The sequence below is a fragment of the Neolamprologus multifasciatus genome, chromosome 17 (assembly GCF_963576455.1).
Source record: "Neolamprologus multifasciatus chromosome 17, fNeoMul1.2, whole genome shotgun sequence".
NCBI lineage: Eukaryota > Metazoa > Chordata > Actinopteri > Cichliformes > Cichlidae > Neolamprologus > Neolamprologus multifasciatus.
In genome coordinates, this window is record NC_140455.1 from 26484515 (window position 1) to 26509342 (window position 24828).

Here is a 24828-nt window from a genome sequence, read left to right on the forward strand (position 1 = left end):
TAAGTGGCCCTTAATGGATTACTCCTGCTGGTTTCTCCACTACGACTAACAAGAAATCTCAGGATAAGACGCACTGTTATGCCCTCACGCTGCTCATACTGTACGCTGAAATAACAGGGAAAGAGCATCTTGATTATTTCATTCAGTTCACTGCCACAGGATACATGATCTGTGCGAATGTCAATACATAATGACAAAATGAATCCCTCACAAAGAGAGCAGCTCCTCGCTCACTACGCATGTTTTTTCCCTAGCTGCATCTTATACAATTGACAAACTCATTATAGCTTCCTCTAGGAATATGGATGCAGACACACAGTATATCGCAAACAATTGAGCTCACACAACCCACATGGGCAGATTAGGCACCACTGACAAGTCCTTAGCAACAACACTGTGGTATTGCAGGGCTGTGTCCTTTAATCTCAGCTATAGACTGGAACAAATTGCAGTAAACAGATCCATCTCAGTGTCAATAGAAGGTTTGAGGTCAAAAGGGTCAGAGGAAGAAATGAGAAGCATCACAGCAAAAATGCAAACTCTTGAAAGCTCTATTAGTCAGGTGGAGATACTGAGATTTGTTATCCTGTGGTGTGTTTGCATCCACTGCCATTCACAAGAACTGTATTATGATATAAACTCCTCTCTCCCGTTTAGCTGTCTTGATTATATACTGTTTGATCCAGTGAAAACTTTATAAAATGCATAATAAAAGCGCTGAGCTCAGAAATTGGTATAGGACTTATTTGTATGCCACCAGACTTTTGCTACACTGGAAAAAACTACCAGTCCTTGTTGTAGATAATTAATTACTGACCGATCAGATAATAATTAATTCAGAAAGGATGCTTTGACAACAACCATGGCAGCCTCATAAATCACACGATTCAAATTCAAACACGGGGGATAAAAAGTGTGAGAGAGTGGGAGATAAAAAAAAAATTAATGATTCTTGGTCCAGAGAAGTTATGGGAACTGATTATGGAAAAGATAATTGAAAGTATTCACTTTGTGGTGGGTAGATGCCTCCAATAACACATCAAGCAGGATTCTGGCATAGACTGATGAGGGTGTTGGCTTCAGGAGGAACGGAGAAAGTGACAAGGTGCAATGCCAAGCGATGCCCTGCAGTGTTCCCCTGTCATCAGCTAGCTGGTGGCTCAAACTGCCCATGTGTTTCAAAGTAATTACACGTTGGGGTCTGATGTGGTGAGAACCTGCAATCATCATATCAGAAGGGGGCCCTCCAGTCCCTGCCACTCACAACTGATTGTGACATAAGCACAAACGCATCCCTTTTGCAGCAATTCACACATCATTGGCATCATCACTGTGTGAGGCAAAGCAGGATCGGACCCGAAATGGAGCAGGGAGCAGGACTAAGCTAGAAAGCAGCTTCACTGCTGAGTTTACAGGTCATCAGATAAACAAATTCAGCTACTCAGGATTACTTAAACAGAAGGCAGACAGACTCCAAACAGACGACTCACCCAGCTAGAGGGGATAAGAAAACGACGTGACAGGGAACAGAGGGAGATAGAGGACTTAAATGCACACATGAGCTGGGGGACAGGTGCAAGTGAACAGATTCAATTAACGAGCAAGAGGGGAAGCAAAACTGAGCACAGCACACAAGACAAGCGGTTGTCATAATAAAACAAGAAACTGACACTGAGACTGAGACTAAAACACATGAACCAAAGTACACAGACCAAGGATGAAACTGGACAAACACACAAAACATAACAGAAACACAGACGAGGCAAGGGGAACATAGGAGGATAGGAAAAACTTGTGGATAACTAACAAAGAAAACTATGAATACCAAATCAAAATGAAAACACAACCTAACCAAAGCAAAGGTAATACTTAGACTGAAAACTACAAAGTTAAATAGGAAATATCAAACACAAAACTGTATTCAAAACAGAAAACTCTGTGTACAAAACCCAGGATGTATTTTTCTTGATAATATGACAATATGGAAGAAGAAACTACACAGAACAACTGAACAATATACAGTTAATATTAAAGAAGCACACACTGGCCCTGACTTTTCTGACTTCACTGATTGGAGAGGTACAATGACCAATCCTGCTAATCAGTGGCTCCACCCTGTTGCTGCCTCAATTAAATGGAGCATGGATGTCGTGCTCCATTAGTCTAATGTGAGCAGTTTTCTCCTCCTATGCTTCTTGTCATTAAGAACTCTCTACTACTAAGAGAAATGTTTGTAAACCATAATCTGATTTGTTTTCCACTCTGCCATTATCTCTGATTTAGTTTCATGTAGCCTTACCGGCCACGCACTACACAGGCTCACACTTAGTTGTTAAACCAAACTAGAAATAGAGGTGTTCCTCTGTAGTCTGATTTGGGCGGGAAGTTTAACTGTTTTGGTTTACTGGTGTTTTTTGTAATTCATGTAGTAAGCTGGTTTCATTCTCTTGGTTTGGCATGTAAAGAAGAAAGTTTTCACAAGGCTGATTTAATAGCTTGTAGAACCCCTTCAAGCACCAATAACTTTCAAGCAATCATTTTCTGTATGGCTTCCATCCATCTCTCACATTGATGTTGAGGAATTTTGTCCCACTCTTTTTAAACACTGACATTTGCAGACATTAATTTACCACATAGCATTTCAATCAGGTTGTGCATACTTTGTAACCGAACTGCACATGTTTGTCACACGACTGTTTCCAATGATTTTTGTTATCCTGTTTTGTCACAGTGCTTTACTTTAGCAGTAAGTAACCCTACTTTAACAACTGGTTTTACTGGTTATTTGCTGCTCTTATGTACCATCTCTGAGCTGCGACGCCACAACCACTCCATATGATTTGTAAAGACCCTGCTGATTGTGTTGATAAACTTACTCCATTCTAAACTATTTAGCTGTGATGCTTGAATCAAAGAACTGGCCAGACTATCTCCATCTTGTCCTTGCCATTGCAATCAGATGACGTGATCAAAGAAAGAGACAAAAAAAGAAAATGACTGTGCATGAGTCTCACTTTGAGTTCTGAAAAAGATGGTGGTTTGTGGACCAGATGGATAAACACTTGAGTAAATACTAAGTAAAATTACTCTCTGTACACATTACATTTATGTATAGGCATAACCTGACCTGGGACCACAGATACAAGAAAGATGGAATCTGCAGGAAAAACATTTTGAGGTTGTGAAGAAAGAAATCCCCACACACCAATGTCTGTCTCCTTGTTTATTTTTAGAAAAGGTGAAATGGGGTTAAAAGAAAGAAACTTTCTCGGTTTGGCTACTCATTTGGGGGAGAATCCAAATCGTATGCTCCTATCAGCTGATTAAAAAAAAAATCACGGGAAGGCATCCAACTTGTCGCAAGGACACAATTTAAAGCTGCACCAATGTAATGACTGTGAGACGGGAAGAAAGATGAAGGAAGGATACGCACACAGAGATACACGGAGACGAAAATGAAGATACCTCAAAGTTTGGCTGCCAGCATCGTAAATGAATTAGGACGTGCATCAAGTGGCACAAGAGTGCAAAAAGAAAAGAAAATCAGTTCATGTGCTGTGAGCTTTGCCAAAGGGGCTGTAACTATAACACACACACACGCAAACACGGTGTCACAGTATCCCAGCGTGTCAGAGAGTTTGTGTGTCTGGGGCTGACAGGTGCCACACAGCGTTGATGCAAACGGGCATCAGACGAGCCTCGGATCTCCTGCCAAGGCCGCAATGCTCTCTTCTCATCTCTTCTCATCGCATTCATGCCAGTCTGCTTAATGAGAGAGGAGACATGCATACACATGATCCATATACAGTAGAGTAGGTGCATATGATGTGACACACACACATATACACACAGCCCTCACACCTAAAGTGTTTCTTCCTCTCTTTCTCCTTACGACACACACACACACACACACACACACACATACAAACCTATCCTTTTCTGGTAAGCATGCACACACACACACACGTAAACATGATAATGAATCCCAGTCTGACCACCCACATTGGAGCAGTGGGTGGAATGGATACCAATCAGTAAGACTAATGCAGAGGAGAAAGACGGTAGCGCATTTGTCTCCTCACAGCACACTATTAATATGCCTAATATAACAGAGCGAGGGATGGGGAAGAGAGGATAGAGTGATAGAGGGTGGGGTGAAGGGAATGAGAGCAAAGTACTGAGGAAGACAGAAAAAAACAGAGAGCTAAGAAGGTACACACAAAGGCATGAAAAAGGAACTAAAGCATAAAGTAAAGAGAAAGGAAAAAGAAAAAGAGGAAGTGATGGGAAGATGTAGCGGTTGTGGAGAAAGTCTACTGCAATTAAAGGGTCGGATGATGCATCGCTCCTTTAGCATCAGTAAAAGCCACAAGGACGCCAGCCTTGTCTAGACAAAGTCCCCTAATCAACTTACCAATCCTTCCTCCATACAACGAGATAGAACATCGGGGCATGGCTAAGTGTGTGCGTGTGTCTCCTCCTACACACACACACACGCACACCCAAAGACACACAGATATTGCCATAGCAACGCTGACAGTACTACCCAGAAGGAGAGGCAGCAATGTGGCAGCCTGTCCTTGGAGATAGAAAGCAACAGCACTAGCACAGCTTTATTACTGCGCTAACAGGGACTCTGCCCAGACCCCACCCTCCATCACCTGCTCCTATAATGGTAAAAGTTATTTTTTTAGCTGTATTTTACTGAAAATTGCTGCAAATATTACCTTAAATGTAATCGGTAATGCAGTCTATTAGGTCAGGTTTTTAATTTAGAAACAAAAATTAACATTCACAGATTTGTACTTTTCCTCACCAGTTCTTTGCTGGTGTTAGTACCAACAACAGTGTGGAGTCAGTTCTATCTCAATTGAGAACCAGCCCACAATTCAACAGGTTTAAGGGCCATTGATTATGTAATACAATAAGCAGAATTAGCAGAGTAGCTTTCAAGTCACACTAACATTAACATAAAAGTAATTTAGGGTTTTATGGTCCCGCTAGAAATAGACAGAAGGACAGACGCTCATAAATACTGTAATGAAGCAAAAAAGCAGTTGAACGAATCACACTAAGAACAATCCCCTCCTACCACGCAGGCCCCCTACCCTTCTCTGTCCTTTCATCGTCATAACTGCGGCTTGTAAAAATAACTGAGTGCATTTGGCCATTTGGCTATGACAAAAATGTCTGCACAGTCAGAGGCCTGTCACTGTGCACATTTATAGTCCAATATGTTGACTGACTCGCTGTATAAGGGCATTAAAGTCATGTGACTAACTCCACCGAATTTAGCCACGGGTCCACAGAGAAGATCATTACTGGAATTGATAATGAATGTTTAAATCTGCACCAACGCCTGGATTAGAAAAAGTTATTTAAATGTTCTGATAAATGTTACTATCATGTGTAGTTTAATGTAGTTTGTAATGAAGTTGTGACACATTACTGTAACGTGATATGTTAAGCTGCAGTCAGTGATGAAGTGTGACTATGAAAAGCTTTTCTAAAGCTTGGACTGAAATAGTAGAGTCCATTCAGATTATTATGGTGAGGCAATTATGACCTTTAATTCACTGTTAGTTTCTCAAATTACAAGCTTCCCTTTATGTTGTCTGTCCTCTTGATTCTAAATGTCCTAATATAGTATATAGTTTCTATATCGCATATAATCTATATGCATTGCATATCTACCAGCAAGGACATTTAATGCAAGCATTTCTATGCACATGTATGTACAGGCATGCTTCTAGCTATATATTTGTGTGCACCAGTGTCCAGTCATTATACTCACCAATGTCTAATAGTGTACTTTGTATTAATGTAGTCTTTTTGTTGTTACTTTGAAATCTCATTCAAAGGATCATGTCAATGTTTTTTAAGGAAATATCAATCAACACACCTTGATTAAACACAAACCTCTACACTCTATATTAACCTATCACAAAGATTAAACATATCGTAGTTTGCAGATGCACACAAAAGCGATTTCCTTGATGCTGGCATTAATTAAACGGTAGATGCCCATTTTGTATTTGACACTGTAAGGCCCTAGTAGATCAAACGTCAGTTATATAGCTCTGAAATAGTTTATAGCTAAACTTGTTACATTTAATTACAGCAAGCTCAATTTGGCCTGGGTTGGTGCACTTTCAAATAAAGAATTCAAGTGTTTTGCAAATTTCGCAAAAATAGTGCCATGATTCGTCATGTAGAACGGCCACAATAAAATGACGTACAAGCAGAGTGCAACGGCCAGCGCAACACAAAATTTGGGGCCTTCGCTCTAGGCAGCGCATGCCGCGTCCTATGGGAAAGGGCCTTTAATCCGACGAACGATAAGAAGTGTGCTTTTGCATAGGCACACTTAATAATTCTGTGGTGTGAACATTAGAGTAAATAAAGACCCTTGGACAAAGATACTGAAAGATGACTGATAAACATGGTCAAATAGCTGTGAACAGCTTCAGGCAAATACAAAGCATCCTGCAAAGGCCAATCTACAGACCTTCTGTGCAACTGTTGAGAGGTCAGTGGGGCCATCGTGGACATGAGGGAAAGGAGCAGCTGGTGACCAGGGTAAAGTGGGAGCTACAGACTGCTGACCACTGGGAGGATGGCATTTGGGTTATATATAGACTGGAATGGTTTAGCCTTAGTGTGGAACTGTCTACACAGTGCAGACAGCACTGGAAGGCTGAGGTCACATCCTGAGTACTGTAGATAGTACATATTGTGACGAAAGGTAAAGAGAGAGAGGGAAAGCGTGTGTGTGTTTTTTTTAACTTACACCCTTCATATATATCCGTTGGGATGTGGACGGCAGTTGTGTTGTAGGAGACGTCTCGTTTGAAGTCTGGGTCAAAACTGAAATCCTCGGGAATGTATGGGATCCTCTTCTTCTCCTTTCCATCTTTCTTCCCTTCTGTATCTGACTCGCTTTCTATCCCACTAAGCTACACATGAAAATAAAGAAGAATAGCAGAATTTGATTTTTTAAAATCACATGGAAAACATTTTTGGCTTTATGTGTGTACACTGTAAAATTACTGCATAGTACGTGTAGTATCTTCATGTAATGGATAATGTATGCTAGATGTTATGCGGTGATAGATAAATGCCAGTATCTAGATAGAAGCAGATAGAAAGGGGAGAGTCAAACAGAGAGTGACATTAGTGTGCAGTGGGTGTGTGGTTGTTTCCCACTGGGGCTGTGGAGAGGAATTAGATGTCGAAATCTGTTTATCAAAGCAGACAAATGATGTCCAAGGCCAGGAGAGGCATTAAATGCGTGATGCACTAAACATGAACTGGCCCTGATCCATAAAAAAAACCTGTCTCATAAACACGAGTCAAATATTAGTATAAGCACAAAAACAGCTTTTGTGGCATGCACAAATTTGTACTAACAGAGATTTATTTGCATAAATCTTAAATCTTACAGTTCTTCAAGGCTACAATGAAAACTCAAATCAGCCTTTCCCCCATTGTAACAATGCAACAATGCTGCTTGATGTGGATGGCTTGTAGGATTTTACTGGAGAATTGGCATCACATCAAATTGCTCAAGTTGTACTTACGTCGTCTTTGGCATTGTAGTAATTGATTTTCTCGACCTGCAAAAACACCAAAACAGGAAAATATCAATAAAGCATGACAAGAAATACACAAACTCTTAGTCTAATCTAGTATCTCAATACTAGATTGAAACAAAGTATCTGATGCTGGTCAAAATCTTAAAGGTGTTTTACCAAGATTGCCCTCACAGATGGCCATGCTTAAAAAGGCTGTGGTGTTTCCTTATTGCTCCCAGTCTTGCCACATTGTGCACTACCTGGAGTACACACTGGTATATGTCAGTGCAGTGTAAAACTAAGTGTACAAGCAGCTAACAAATTGACCTGTCACTGACAGCAGCAGAAAGTGTGTATTTCAGTGTCCAAAACAGAAAAGGTTTATCATCAGGAGAGCATAAATGTCCTAATTCTACACGTAGTACGAAGAGCAAAAGATTTCAATTAAAAAATCAAGGTTCCTTCCTATCCTAATTCCTGTTACCACTGGGATTCCACTCTGCAACGATGGGTCACTGGAGGCTAATCACCAAATAGCTTAATAAAATTCTGTATCTCAATAAATCATGTTCAACCTCAAAACAACAAAAAAAAGAAACAGAAAGCAGATGAACAAAACTTTAAAAAAAAAATGCTAAAGCTAGTCTCAAAAACCATAACAGGGCATCTGAATCACTCAGTTTAACTTGCACCTGCTACTTTTCCCTGCAGTCCAAGTGAGTTTGCGTCTGATACTGAGCAGCAGTGAAGTAAGTGGTGTTGTTTTGCTCTTACACTGCTGGGCTTGCTGTCGATACACGGGCTAGCAGGGTGATAACGAGCTAGCCTAGCTGTTGACGTATGAATGCCCCGGAGCCACAGAGATGGTTCACTGATTCCAACCACCTGCATACCACCTCTGAAGTGGCACGCCAACAGAACAGCAACTGCTCCTGCCACTAACACTGCTGTGTTAGCTTAAAGAGTTTGTAATTATCTCACACACAAGTGATTTAGCAGGGCAAACTGTGCCAAACACAAACATCTGCTCTCCATTTTTCTGCTTTGACTGCTCCAATATACCAGAAGACTTATGAGATCAACTATATCTGCAAAGTGTGCCACAACACACCCATACACACGAGTTAATAACAGCAGACTGTCTCATGATGTTTTGTGTCAGGTGACGTTAGTGCAGACAATTTGCACATTAAGGTCACACCATCATACCTCCCAAAGGAGAAAACTGTGTGCAAGAACACTTAATGTGTGAGACTGGCAAAGGAGATGAAGGGAGCATAAGGACCAAAAAGTGAATACATACATAACAAACGTGTATGTTGTGTGTATGATCTAAATCTTATCTGAATATGCATATGCTTATTAATGTATTGCATCTCATTTCACACAGGTACACCTGCAGTTCATTTTTACATTTTTAAACACCAAATGACTCATTTAATGTGCTATCCACTTAGAAAAAACTTGAACATCATCTGTTCCCACCAGTTATGGTGCTTTCCATCACTACTTTCTGTCAACAGTCATAAAAGGCGACCTTTGTTTTCTCAGGTAGGTCGTAAAGCATTATTTTTACATTTCAAGCAGCATAAAATTTGGGACTTTAATCCTACTCTTACATGAAGTATATCAATGTGATAAGTGAATACCAAATGCAAACACGAACAACAGCAAAAGGATTAAAATGATTATGATGCACTGACACATGCAAATGTGCTGTTCTTACTGCAGCTGGCACTGGCTTTCAAGTGTCAGCAGGAAGAGGTGCCCAGCATTACTGACCCAGTTATCAAAGGTGACAGACAGAGAAGACACAGGCACATACACACACAAACACACACAATGCTCCACTTGCTATTTCAATAAATTTTACTATTATCACATTAAGATGATATTTTTCATGTCTTAGTATGGTGGCAACAGTCATGGTAAAAGTACACTCTCTGTCAATTCTTTGCGCATCAGGACATATCGCACTATGTCATCATTAATTTAACAAAAATTAAGTAAAAAAGACAAAATGCAGAAGCAGTGTGTAAAAAGAATACACCTGGTCTGGAACATTTAGGTGTGTTACTGTAACAAAATGCCAAGAAGAAGCCATGAAAACATTTGCTTATAATGCACAGCACCTTGTTTGGTCAGAACCAAAGCTCATCAGCACAAACAGCTCATACCGACTGCCAAGCACGGGTGATAATTTGGGCAGTCACTAAGTCAACCATGAACTCCTCAGCATACCAAACTATTTCAAATGGCAATCTGTCCAGTGGCTTAAAGCTCGGCAGGACAATGAATCCAAGCAAAAGAATGACTGAAAAACAAAAGAATCAAGGTGTTGCAATAGCCCAGTCAAAGCACAGACCTCATCTCATTTTAAAATGTTAAAATGAGATGAGGTCACTAAAGAGCCACAGGTTCACATAGGACATAGGATAAGCACATTGTGAAAGGATATCCTGAGGCTGTTTCACTTGAATTGGGCTGAGGTGTATGAAGCTATCACCTTTTGTTTACCGCATAACAATTGCAATGTATGATGTTTCCCATATGGAAAAGAAATAGTAAAAACATATATGATTTACTCATGAAAGTGGCCACTTTCTCATTACTTTCATATATTTTTTTAGTAAGTATACAAAACATACAAGTTTCATTATATAATTTTTCAAGGGATTTTATATGTGTTTTCACTCTTGTATGCTTTTCATACAAGTTTCATACAAGACAGATAAAAACTTTATAAGATTTATATATATCTTTTCCATATGGGTTGTACAGTGAATACATTTAGATGCAATAAACTATGCATGACTCTTAGCTTAATAATATTTTATATTGCTTTGGTTAATTTGTTCAAGAATCCCTGTCACATTATCTCCAAAATAATTACATTTGCTAGCCAAACATAAAGGGCCAAAAGGATATCGAACTCAGTGAGTAATATAATAAATAAATCAAAACCCAGAGATCCATATCTCGCTGTCTATTTTCAAAGCACAAGAAAGTATGCACGGCATTGAATAATCTTTAAATATAATGTTGAATAATGTTTAAGCTGATTTTCCCCCCAAATCTCCCCACTATAAAATGTACAAAGAACCTCATTTTTAATGTGTAAATCAGCTGGAGTAGATAAAATTTATCATTTCCGTTTATTATGAAAAAGTTAGATCTAAAACACTGGGCTTGCTTTCAGGCAAAGCAATTTAATGAGTAAACACTGTCCTCTTATTATATGCTGTAAGTAATACTAAGATTACTGGAGAGCAATTGCTGTGTGCGTGTGAGTGTGCACCTATTCATCATAACTACCTTGGTAGTTTCCGCCTGTTATGTAAAATGATAAAATTCAATCAATATAGTCATTATAGCCCTATTGCGATTGTAATTAGATTTTCCTTCCAATTATTATGATAAGGATTATGAATCACATGTCCCTGCACCTCCCCTACATATGGAGCTCATCGAACCACTTGATCTGTATGTAGACAGCCTTGTTAATGAACATATTAGATAGATCATGCCCTGGCTGCTCACTCACGTCGCTGTCGTCCTGCCACACGTGTTGCATCTGAAGCTTTTCTGCTTCTGTTGCCAGCCTCTAAAAGAAGACAGACAGAAGGAGAGTAGAAGAGAAAAACACATTATATAAGACCATTTTAATATTATAAAAACCTTTGAATTCTTTTGACTCTAAGGCGGCAATGAAAAAACTACAAGTAGGTCAGCTAGAGAAATGGTGATCATAAAAATTAAATGCAGCAGATTTCATATGATTCTTAGCCAGAGTGTATTCAAGGGAAAATACCACATTTCCCTCGAATACCTTCAGGTATGAATTAGAACCATTGACACCGAGTTGTGCTAAAATTAGACACCCACCTTCCATCTTCTCCCGAGATCTGATCATAATGACTGGGTTAATGGGTTTATAATGGTCCCAGTTTTTAATCTGTACATGGTCCAGAAATTCACTGTATTATTAACTGCCCTTGGGAAATATGAAATCCAGCTCTTTCTGCTTTTGTGTATGTCACTATGAGTTTCAAGTCACACACACACACAAAATAGGCAAGTAATCTGATGGGGGCAAAGGAGTCAGTTAATTCACTGTATCAACCCACTCCTCTTCTAATTCCATAATATAATTTTGCAGTAAGATTAAACACGACAGTCGCAAGAATCAGCGAGGCAGCACAAAGTCTGACTGTGAATCCCAGGATGGGATATTAGTCACAGTGTTTGTGATGCAAAATCAAGCTTCAAACACGATTTAGGCAGTAAGAGGAACAATTTTGGAATCACTTTAACAAAATTACTGAATATAACACCAGATAGCTAATATCCTTGTAGCCATACAATAAGATATATAACACAGCGCTGATCTTTTTATGCAAGGGACAAAAGTCTAACGAAAATCACAGATAATGAGACAAACTTTAAAGTCGCAACACATCATTTTAGCTATTTGGGAGAGTTGCCATTAGTTACCAAGTATAACAAAAGCACTTGTTCTGTTATCGTTGAACAATTGGCCCCACATTTTCCTGGTGGTAGACAGAACTTCATATCAAAACACAAGTAAGAAGCATGAACATGCACCAAATATTGGACGTTACTGGAAAGCTAGAAAGAAAGCCTCTGCTGATTTAAAATATCAATGTCCATAAAAAGAAAGAAAGAAAGAAATTAGATAAAACAAGCAGAACGAGTAGCAGCTGCCCACAGATCTGACTTCACATTACTAGTTATGCTTGTGCTCCGTACCCCATTATGTTATCTGGAGGCTGAAAGCATCGCAAACCACGCTCTGGTTGTGTCTCATTAGGGGGAAATTTAGCAGAAGCTTTAAGAGATGGCGGGAGCAAAGGTGAAAACGCGCTACTGCTATGTCTGTGCAGTTATGGTAGGGAAAAAAGGCTTCGGTATAGCTTCAATGCACGACATGTGGGCTACTTATAGGGAACATATGTATACAACGTTCCTGGTAGCCACCTGCTCTGTCATTGCTCTGTTAGACAAGTTTATGTTTATGACTCTCCATGTATCTACATGCACACAACCCCCCCCCCCCCCTTTTTTTTTTTTTTTTTTGAGGTATATGAGTCTTGGCAGTGGGGTCATTCTGGTCTTTTTATTTGCACATGCACAAACACACAGTGCCTTTGTAGATTTTGTTTCTAGTTGCCAGTGGCAACCAGGCTGCATGGACTTAATGGGAATATCCTGTCAGTTTCCAGTCAGGTCACTAATGGTGCAAAGACAAATCAGTTTGTGTGCCGTTTCTGTGGTCACAAACCCACAGATGGCCGTTTACTGTGGAAGCACTCCCATTTCAGCTCCAAGCATTATCGAAAGAATGAAACATGATAAGAAGACAAGGGCTTTGTGTGCATTTCTGTTGTCTGCACAAAAGCAATTTGCAAAGCATTTTCATCACATTCACATCATGTAAGTCTGGATATCAGTCGCAGCAGGTGAATGAAACTCATTCCAGCATACCTGCTCACACGTTACTAAGAAAACATAGTGTTCAGTACTTAAACACATACAGCATGCAGCTGCTCAACTTAACCATACACAGATGTTCACGTAACAACACAACAATAATGTGGTTGCATACAGTAAGATGAATTTTATCTTTCAGTAGAACAATGACACACAGCATATATCTGAATCAACATCCAAATCTGGCCTCACCAGAAGAAGTTTTGGAATGGCCCAGCCAGAGCCCAGACCTGAATCCCACTGAAAATCTGTGAAATGAGCTGGATAGGGCTGTGCACAGGAGAAGCCCTCACACTCTGACAGATTTGGAGCAATACTGCAAAGAAGAGAGGCCAAATTTTTGCCAAGTTAAGATGCGGCATGCTAATTCCTACCCAAAAAGACTGACTGCTATATCACAATCAAAAGATGCTCCAACAAAATAAAAAGGGTATGCATACTGATCTTATTCCTTCCACTGAAATATTTTTTTGTTTTTTTAATTAAAAGCTATGGATTACAGAGCGATACCTGCTCACATGCATTTGTATTTACTATCGTTTTACTTGGTATTTCCCTGCAGGTGAGGCCTGCTGACCTACATTTGACTCCTTTCACCCAGTAGTTAAAGGTGCCAGGTTGAATTTCAAGCAGCTGTACACACACACAAACACATGAGCACAGGAAAAGGCATTTATAAGGATCTCAGCAGCAGATCAAGAGGTGAAGGGGTCAAAAGTGCCCAGCTGTTTCTTCCACCTTGTAGCTTCTCTTTTATGTTGAATCCACAGCCTCGCAGTGCCTTTCTATGCCTTTAAGCAGTTAAAGGTTTTTTAGAATTTACTGCTCAAAGTGAAACATAAACACATGTCAAACAGTACATAAAAGAAAAATGCAACACCAGTTATCTTACAATACATAATGAGAAGATGTTGAAATAAGGATTTGCTAACAAGCTGGCATAGAAATATACAATATGAGCTAATTTCTTTTAGCAAGACTAATGAGAACATTGTTGCGTTAGTGAGAAGATAATGAAAATGTAGCTTCATGCCTTAGAACCAAGTTACTTCAAGTTAGGGACCATCCACTTTTGTGGGACAGTCAAATACAGGTGAATTCATTAGGACAGACATGCTACTGAATATGAGTTTTACTGATATATGTGCCAAAATGCTAAATTCAAATTGGCGCTACATTGCTGACATTTAGCAAATAAGAAAGAAAAACATGTTTAACAAGCTTCAAGTGACCACTTCAGAACAGATCTTTCATAAATCCACTGAATACTTGAACACAGCCTGTGTGCGCTTGCACGCGTTTTTCTTCGGCTCGGAGAAAATGAGTCATGTCTTCTGTAATTCCTTTAATCTCCTTCTGATGTCACTCGACGATGAGGCAAACTGAATGTGTTATGCTACAAAAATGTCATTTCTGAGGACCCAGAGCAATAAACACCCATGAACTATGTGAGCTATAAACATTACGGCATGTACAAACTGAGCTGGCCTCAAAAGAATGACAAATAATGTGTAACTTTGCCCAAAAACAACAACAACTAACCCCAAACAAGAACTCTGTGGATTTATAGCTTATATTTTCTATTTGTTTTAGTCAGGGTTGCTATCTTTAGCACACTGTTGGAGGATAAATGTGGAAGAAGCTCTCTACTGATCAATAACACCTCACATTATGTTTTAATGCAAGGATGATTTGCAATGGAAAGAGTTTAAAGCAGAAGAAAATTGATAAAATTACAGTTAATGTATGTAAACTCTTATAATCACTGAGTCACTCACACATGGTCTCTCTTTTTTATCCTTTGTCTGTGATCTAAGAACACTGGATTACATATTGTGCTCTGTGATTTTGTAAGCACCACACAGAGATGTACTGTGTAAACATGCTTGCTTTACTGACACACGCTCCTGGCAGCCTGATTAGAGCATCTAGTACTGCCAGGACAGCACACACAGACACACACACACACACCTGCCATCTCACTGATGTGTAGGGAGGCACGGGAGAGCAGAGGAAACATGAGCATCTGCTGTTGTGACTGGCAGCACTTTAGTCAGATCTATCCTGCTCAGCCTGTAGGGAGCCAGGAGGAGAGTGGTGAGAAAAAAGTGGTGAGAGAGGACATACATTTGCACACATTGCACATATACACACACACACTTACACTGGCACCAGAAGGAAAACAACTGTACAGTGAGCGCATGCAAGTTGACAAATTAACCCTATCTACACAACTCTGGTCTTTTAGAGAAGACATCACTCTCACCAAAATACTAACTTAGCATGAAGTGACTTGATAGAGACTGGTGCTGATCCACTGCTGTGCTCTGGTTTGACAGCTCATCTCTCCTGCAGCAAACTCTTCCAGCCGACCATGCTATCTGTGTGCCAGCTGGCTGCAAACAACTCCCAATTACAGCTGTACCCAGCTGGAAAGTTGATATGACGGTTCTGCACATGGACACACCTACAGCCACTCACTGATTTGCTGTATGTTTCAAAAGAAAGGTTACCATTTTGATCGTCAGCGATTTGGCTTTACATATAACTATTTACGGATCACAACAATAACTAGTTGAATGGTGCTTACTTTAGCTCTTTCCTGAAGCGTGACGAAGCAGAGGCAGTGTTTTTGACCGAAACACTCACACACTGTGATAGCTACTGTTGCTGATTCAATTAAAAAGCAGAATTTGACCAATGTAAAGCAATTAAAAAAACAAAAACAACAACAAAAACAATGAAAACGGTCTTTTTCTGAGGCACTGTTGTTATATCTGAATGGGACTAAATGTGACAGACATAGGGAGATAGAGTTATAATGAGCAAGAAATCTGTATACATATACTGTATATCCGATAAGTTTCATGTAGGAAAACAGAGATGACAAACACAAAGCCGGAGCACTGCGACAGCTGGGCTGACAAAAGCAGCTAGACACACAAATACACACACAAGCACACACAGTCCAGGAAGTGGTGAATAATGAGTCACTAGTGACCAAAATCTCTCTCTCTCTCACACACACACACGTGCACTCTTTATCTCATTGAGTCAATATTTCAAATATTAATGCTCGTTAAGAAAGACAGGATTACGTTTGCACAATATTGCATCATGTCATTTAAAGCCTCTTAAAATCCCTACTGTGTGAAATCCATACTGAAACTGTAACATCAAATGAAATCTATTAAGCTGCAATATGTGTTGCAAAAGTTCTGGAGCCAAACTATCTGTTTTGGATACTCTTTGCATAGGTGTGTATGTGCATGTTGTTGTTCACTTTATATGTTTTAGAGTCCTTGGGCATACATAGCATTACTCAGTGACTAAGGGCACAGTGTCCTGAGATTTACAGCAAGTATAGGAACTACAGTTGGGAATTGTCTGGCATTTTCCATTCATAATCATTCAGTGATTAAATGAAATGCTGTAATGACTGCAGATAATTAATCATATATTTCTAGAAGCTAATTGACATGTGATGATTTTTTGGAGGATTACTTTGTTGCAACTAAACAAGCAACTTATGATCCAGAACAGAATTAGCAGACAAACTGAAGACAATACACCTATGATGTGATGAAGTGCATCCCATTATTGGATTTGTTAAGTATTTGGGCAAGAAACCCATTTTATAGAGTCATTAAATTGACAGTGAAAACACATGAAAATTGCATTGAATTATTATCCTTTTGAATGATTTGCTCAACATAGTTTACAAGATCTTTACATTTTCTTCAGGTATGTTTTATATGGTTTCTGAATTCATATCAACTGTGAGCTGCCTGACCCCTGAGGCAGTGAAGCGGCTATAAAAACACGAATTAAAGTCAGTGGATTCAGTAGTGTTTAATTTAAAAGTTCCTTTCTAAAATATTTTCTGGTTTTTCCTGACAGGTGGTCTAATGCCTTTGCGAAATGCTGTAATTTGACACCAATATTTGCAGTTATCGCCTGTACGATATCAGCCAAATATCACGCCACTTTGCTCATTTCAATTGTACAATTTCTAGAAGACTGTTTTGAAGTGTGATGATTTTTTTTTAATAATTTGATTTAAAATATTTGCCCAGTTCACACAAATTCACAGTTTAAAAAGGGCTTACAAAGAGTTTTTAATATCATTGCATGATGACGATATACATTTTCATATTCAGAAGAGATTCTGAATCCACATCTCAGTTTTAGTGAAAAACACACTCAAAAATTATTCAAGTTAGTCAATCTATTTTTATTTTATTTCTGAAAATGCCAATAAAATATTATTTTTAAGTTTTGTTTATGTAGGTTACGTTTTATGTATATAAAGTGTTTGCTTGTATAAATATGGTTCAAAAATATGCAAAACTGTTACAAACATACAAAACACCAAAAACATTCAAATAAATCTACATAGGTCCCCATGATAGTAGTGGGGATTCTTGAGGTTCTCGGTCTTTACATCTATTAGCATAACATTTGAAAAAATGAAAAAATCTTCCCATAACCATAAAGTTATGGGAAGATTTCCCATAACTTTATTTTCAGGTGTGTTCTCTGAGTACTGTCCAAGGCCATGTTTGATTGTTTATTTTTGCCTTTCTTGCCCTGCTTCTCACAAGAGGCAATATTCTAACACAGGGGTGTCAAACTCCAGGCCTCGAGGGCCGGTGTCCTGCAGATTTTAGATAACACCTGGGTCAACCTGGGTCAACACACCTTAATTGAATGATTAGTTCCTAACCAGACCTCCTTAGAAATTCAAGACATGTGGAGGAGGTAATTCAGCCATTTGAATAAGCTGTGTTGGATCAAGGACACATCTAAAACCTGCAGGAAACCGGCTCTCGAGGCCTGGGGTTCCCCAACCCATTCACTATATGAATCAAAACCTTTAAGATCCTACTGCAATAAGCTTATTACTCAAAAAGGCCCACTCTTGTGTAAGACTAAATTAGCATAATTAACCCGCCAATAATATATCAACAGCATGCGACATTGTGTTTATTCAGCAATTTTGGGCTTTCACCAGCACTCAAGTGAAAGACAGCTGTTAGAAAATCAGTCATTATGCGATGTATCCTTTCTTCTCAGAAATTAATGTAACTCAATACTTGAGCACAAATGGATAAACACTCATGTGAAACTGTACAAGCAAAACTGTTCTTATTTTATTGGACAACATCATTTAAAAAGAAACGTGTGAATGAGGAGTGCAATGAGTGTTGTGTGTGTGTGTGTGTGTGTGTGTGTGTGTGCCTACACTATGATTAGGACTCTAACAGCAGAGTTTAATGACTCACAGCATGTCATCCAGTGGAGGTTTAATAACACACTTGCAGACACTAGAGATCAGTGACTCCTCTGTAATTACGCACCGCTACATAACGCAACACTTAAAAGAGCTCTGTTTAAGTGCTCACACTCATGCGCTCATCCTTCTTGGACAATTTAATGAAAATGAATGCTCCTAGACAGCTAATATTGTGTTTAATGCATGCATGTGGCAGATTAGGAGAGATGAGGGTACTTGAATGGCAGTTTTCTCATTTTGTTTGACCAGTGTGGAATGTTAACCGGGGTAACAGAAAGAAAGCAAGAGAGAAGTGATTCACTTAGGGAGTGAGGAATCTGTTTATGATGCCCATGTTGCTTAGCAACCAGGGTGTCATGGTTACCTGCCGCATCCATGGTCCAGGCACAGTGGAGAGCAAAAGCTCCCATGCGAGGGCAACACGAGAGACTAGAAACATTTTGTTCATTATCTCCCCACTAAAGTGTGAGCCGTCTTTCTCCTCTACAATTAAAAGTCAACTCAAACCTGCCTGACTGAAGGTAATGCCAACAGCCCACTCACAATTAAGGAAATGGAGTTTCTTATCGATGGAAAACCACTCTGAGAGTGATTTAAACCAACGCAAGTCGCCGGGGTTGGAGAACAACTGTTGTTTTTGTTTCCAAAATGGCCACCAATTGTGGCTCAGACTTTGGTGGGAAGCCAACGCCTTATGAATCTGCTGCCAAAGAGCTAATGCAATCCCAGGCCTGAAATAACCCTCACCAATCAATATTCAAATAGCCCAGGCCTGTCTGCGCCTGTACTTTTGCACAGCCTTTTCCCCTCATAGTCTTACTTTCTCTTTTGGATGGTGAAATGTTTTTTTTTTTTGTCCTTTTCCTTTACTTTCCTTGAGAAATATTTGCAGTCCAACAAGGACCATCCCTGCGCAATGTCCCTCAATCTTTTTTTCATTCTCTTATTCCTTCACAACAACTTCTCTGTAAGCCAGTTTGCTCTCTCTCAGCAGTCTGTCTGTGGGAGATGGCAGGCTGCCATATCACCATAAGCAGGTGTTTTTGTCAACAAGCATCTCTCAAGGTGGGCACAAAGCAACAAGAGGAGTTCCTCGAGGGCACTCACAGAGAATAACCTTCCACTTATCCCAACAAGTCAGTCATCCCTGTTAAGTCTTAGGTCATCTTGAGACCATCCATCAGTTAAAACTAATAATGGCAGCTACTCTAATACTTCTTGCTTTTTATCTCTGCTTTTGAAGTTGTGTAACCTTAAGTGCAGCTAAAGTTTTTAAATGTAAAATAAATTAATTTGTCCGTGGTTATCATCAGTGATGGGTCATGGGTCATCTTCGAACAAGGGATTTTTTTTTTGAATTCATATAGGAAAAAATATTTATCCATGGTTTCTACTGTGTAATAAAACAGAATACATCAGTTAGTTATTCACGATCACAAAAATATCTGCATGTCCAGATGTCACATTGCACACAGTATGAAAAATATTCAAATAAAACAATGTATTAAGCATTTAGTCTTAATATTGTGTTCAGATGGCAAGTTTCAACTATTTTTTCGGCATTCCTCAAAGCTTCAAACAAAATAGATAAATAAATATTCTGATACTAACACCTGCTTCCTGAACACATTTTAATGGGAAAACAGTGACAATAGCAAAAGCTATCATCTGAGCTTTTTTGTCATTAGGATAAGCTTTAAAAACGGCTTTTCAGCATATTTCGCTAATTGCTAATAGTTCAGCTTCAGTAACTCTGGCCTTCTAGGTTTGCAGGCCACTTGTAAAATTCCTTCTTTTAATGAGAAATGAACATATCGAGAAAATTCTGCTGGTGTCACTGTGGGGAGTGAAATGATCTATTCCACTGGGAGAAGTTAACCACTGGCTCCATCAAAGAGTATTGGTTAAGAGGAAAGCTTCAATAATTGATGAAAACGGAGTCATAGGTGGCCTGAATATCAGAGGGAGGCTATCTGCTGTCAAGGTAGGTAAAAAAAGAAAGTAATGAACAAAGGTGTGCATGCACATAAAGTGTGTGATGTGTAGATAAATTCATAATAAACCATGTGCATGATAGATGTTCAATAGGGAAATTACCTTAGTCTCGGATCTTAGTTTGCTTTACACCCACCCAACCATTTCAATTCTCCACATTCACGTTTCAACTATAGACTTCTTATGAAACATGGCATACTCTGAAAAGTAAATCCTATAGAGAAGAGTTTGAAACTTTTACTCTTGATGAGATTATAGTCTCACTTAACAACTTACTTAATGTAGCATGATGTTTATTTTGTCAATACGGTCCTATTGGGAGTAAAACAGACATAAACGCATGTATGATTTATGATTTATAAAGTAAGATGGGCTTGCTTTGTGACAGACTATTCATCACTGTGTCTAAGATGGTGTGTAAGGTCAGGTCCACCCCTTGTTCGTCACGGTCAATTTAAAAAAATAAAAAAAGATGGCAAATGCTTCACATCCAAAATGTCATGTCTCAGTGGCTACATCCATTTTTTAGATACAGTCTGTGACTGCAATGACGCTCTTCTTCTCAGAAAAGGTGAAAATACGCAGTCTTATTTAACGTAGGTCAAATGTCGTATTTCAAAACACTTCTTGTTCAAACATAAAGATGTAAAGCTACTCATGAAGATGATTACAGACTGTTACAGTGTTGGTTAATAGATGCTACAGTAAAGACTTGTGCTATTAAAAAGTAGGCTGTTATCTTACCGCAGCAGTGGGCAACTCATTTTTCCAAGAGGCCACATGAGTAACTGGGATTGTTGTGGAGGGTTAGACCAATAAGCTTATAAAGAGACTAAATTAATATTGAGCAGATTATTACAACAGTCTCAGTTTCTCATGTGGCTCCTTAGGAAGATCAGTTGTCCACCTGTGAGTTATAACCTTGCCTATGGAGAAAAATAACTTGTTAGAGTATGTGTGCATTACCAAATACCATAAAAGTTTCTTTGCATTTAGCTTGTGCATATTGGTTACAGAATCTTCAGAGGCTGTGAAGCCAACTGTACATTTATCTCTAAGTGTATTGACTTTATCTCATTGAAGCAAGTTGATATTGACCACCTAACCAACATCAAGCTTATTAATTTCCCTTGGAGCAACATCTTTAGCTGAAATAAAACCTGGCCATTGTGGTTTGAGACCACTTCACTATCCAGAGCTCACCCGATACGTCATCAGCAGGCAGATCTATCTGCCAATATTTGCATTTTTAAACAGCCAACATATGAAAAGTTCAAATGTAAACAAGAGACTAATAAGAATAAGAGAAAAACACTAAAAACATTAAAAACCAGCTGGCGTGACCAGAGTCTGGCAAAGCGTAAATGAATAAATTGTTTTGAAATAAAACTAGACTCATTTTAAAATGCATCATATAATCAAAGAAAGATAACATAAATAAGCACAGATAACAGGTTTTGTGCATTAAGGGGGAAAATGAATAAGTCTTAAAAATCCTATATTGGTGAGGCTCTGCCACTTTCTTCCTTAACAGACCTTCTTAACATGGATGAGCTCTATATGCAGGTACTTATTTTAGCAGCTGATGGACACTTGCAGCATCACCCTGGAAGAAATTAATGTGAACATCCACAATGTAAAACCTCAACTTCTGCTAAAACACTGGCTCACATGACTGACACAACCAGATGATTTGGATACCTTCTACTTATATGACAGTTCATCAGAAGAGAAAACATGGCAAATGTGGATTACCAAATCAAATAATGTTACTCAACTAGCAAAATATTTAGTTTTAGGTAGTTATATTTTTGTAATTTAACATAAATTCAACAGGGAAACTATTTTTGCTAGTTCTTTTTAACACATTGTAATGAGGAAGGATACCAAATACTTCTATATCCAACAAGAAGACATATAAAAGGACAGATACGGCTAACAGAGGAGCAGAGGGCAATGCTAAAATGGGAAACTGGGAATGAAAAGTGACACAGAATCAGGATGAAGTGATGGCAAAAGAATTTAGCAGGGTTTGAGGCGGAAGAAAGATAAAATGTGTGATCACAGTGGAGAGTAAGAAAGAGGAAAAAGTCAAGAGAAAGCTGATTTTGGATAAGAAAAGGTAAGGATGGTGATGCACTTATGCATGTGAGAGCACGCAGATGGTCACAAGTGGAGCTTAGCTTGTGTGTGAAGCAGTGAAGCTAAGCCACAACAGCAGCTGCCTAAAGAATCTGAGTCATATAGAGATCAGGAAGAAAACCCTCTCATCTCAGCCATACACGCGCGCACACACAGCTAAACATATCAATACCTTCCTCAAAAATAACAAAAAAAAAAAAAACCTAGCTACCGTACAGTTGCTGTCGATGACAACTTTTCAGGATTTCTCTGTCAGTACCGTGGTGGTTTCTTTCCTGCTGGGAATTTCAGTTTCACTTTACATCCTTTTAAGAACGACACATACTGAATACAAAATACTGTGGCATGACATAAAAGAGGCAAATTCTTTGATCACCCACGAGCTGTAAAGAGACAAAATCATATCCCCAGTCAGATCATCAGCACTTTGGAAACATTAACTTGGAATGGTTGAAACAGATGAGCAAAAAGTGATGTTTAAAAAAGGCAAATGTATATAGTCTATACAATAAAAGAAAAAGATTGGAGCAAGATTGACTGTGTTCACTGACAATTGATATCAGTCACATATAAACTGAGGGACACGTATACAAAAGTAATTGGACATTTGCAAAGCACAGCCCAGGACAGCAGTTTGGTCAGTGTAAAGAGAAATGTCACTGCTAATTTCAGGCGCAGCATTGCCTAAACTTTACAATATACAAGATTTTGGTTGGTTTTAAAAATTTAAAGTTTAATACTGTCTCAGCTTTCAAATTTAAAAATCATGTGAATTACTCTAAGAAGTGGAAATATTCTTACTGCACCTTTTTGATCTTAAAGGGTCTGAATACCTGAATCTGATCACAAAATACCTGAAATTAAATCAAAATAACTCACGTGGAGTTGAAACCCTACTTTTACACATCTGTGTGGGTTTCCTCGTTTACCCCTGCATGTCTGTGGTTGTTCATAGCAGGGCTGTGTGTCAGTTTAATAGCCTTGAAGGTTCAAACGGTGCTGTGTGAACAAAGAAAGAGTGCTGCCTGTTGCTGAGATGCCAAGATCCATTAGGCTTCTAGTCTCTTGTTTAGGGCCTCAAAGGAAGTGTAGCATATAGAGCACTCATGGACTTCCTACCACTTCCTTATCATCTGTGTTTCTCAAAGATCAGACAATTCAGTTCTTTCCTTTCTCCCAGACAAAAAAAGCTGTGCTCCTTCACATGTGCAGTTATGATGTGCGCAATCAGCCTTTCAACAGAACAAAGACAGAGAAAAAGTGAGGACTTAAAGATAAAAACAAAAAGATATGAGGGATGATGATATGGGAAAAATGACAGAGGATAGTAAAGGAGTGTAAAGTCAGAGAGGAGTGCTTTTTACCTCATAGAGAGCTATTATATTAGCGTAGGCCAGGTCAAAGCATTACAGATGCTTGACTCCATTTCCATTCATTATTTAGCTAAGTAGTCCCTGTAACAATTTATGGTCCCTTAGATAAATTGACTACCATAAAGTTGACTCAGTTCAACTTCATTACACAAAATACATCACCACCACAACCTATACTCTTCAATGCTAATGCACTGACATTAAAACAGGAGCATATGGTGTTTTTTTTTTTTACACTTATATCATCTCTGTTTCATTTTTTGCTTCCAGCAAAGACTAAACAACTGGCACTAACTTCCACAGGTGAAACACACAGCAGATGGTGCTGATAAAATGTTAGAACACAGTCTGTAGTGTAACATCTATATTCCACTGTCATCAACTCACAGAGAAGTCATATTTAGTCTCCCCAGGTGTGAAGCAACACTCCCTAATCCCTTGACAATTATGAAGATGTAAGAAAAACAAAATGTCTGGCAGATATGATGGGTTAATCAATTAGATTGTAGCTATGGCAACAAGCTGTCAGCCTTAATTGGATATTCCGGGCCCTTTGAGTCAGATTGATCGAGGCTGGGAGCATCCCAAGGTCCTAATTTAGTTGGTGATATACTGTTAAATGTAATTTAAAGGTACAGGGAAAGGTTGGATCAATTTCACATGCTGTCCTTTGAAAATAAAAATAAAAAAACAAGTGTGTCCAAGAGAAAATAATAATACTGGTCAAGACCTCAGTTAAGTGAGCGCTATCATTTTTTTATACAGTACGAAATAGAAAGCACAGCAAAGGCTATACAAATCTTGATCCAAGACAAATGCAGATGATAGAGGAATCAACAATGCATTTCTATTGAGCAGCTGCTTATGAAGCATTTCAAAACCACAGACTTCCAGAGAGTATCACAGCAGTGGTAGAGGAGCAATCAGAACCATATTA

At 38.9% G+C, this 24828-nt stretch overlaps 1 protein-coding gene across 2 annotated transcripts in view; it reads right to left on the reverse strand.

Annotated features, from left to right (window-relative positions):
- cacna2d1a (calcium channel, voltage-dependent, alpha 2/delta subunit 1a) overlaps positions 1-24828 on the reverse strand; it is a 124258-nt gene that overhangs the window by 59682 nt on the left and 39748 nt on the right. For both annotated transcript variants that reach the window (XM_085136875.1, XM_085136874.1), the window contains exons 4-6: positions 11119-11178; positions 7581-7616; positions 6791-6956 (exon numbers count right to left, since the gene is read on the reverse strand). In XM_085136875.1, coding sequence (XP_084993001.1) covers positions 6791-6956; positions 7581-7616; positions 11119-11178 — 262 coding nt within the window. The remainder of the gene's footprint in view (positions 1-6790; positions 6957-7580; positions 7617-11118; positions 11179-24828) is intronic.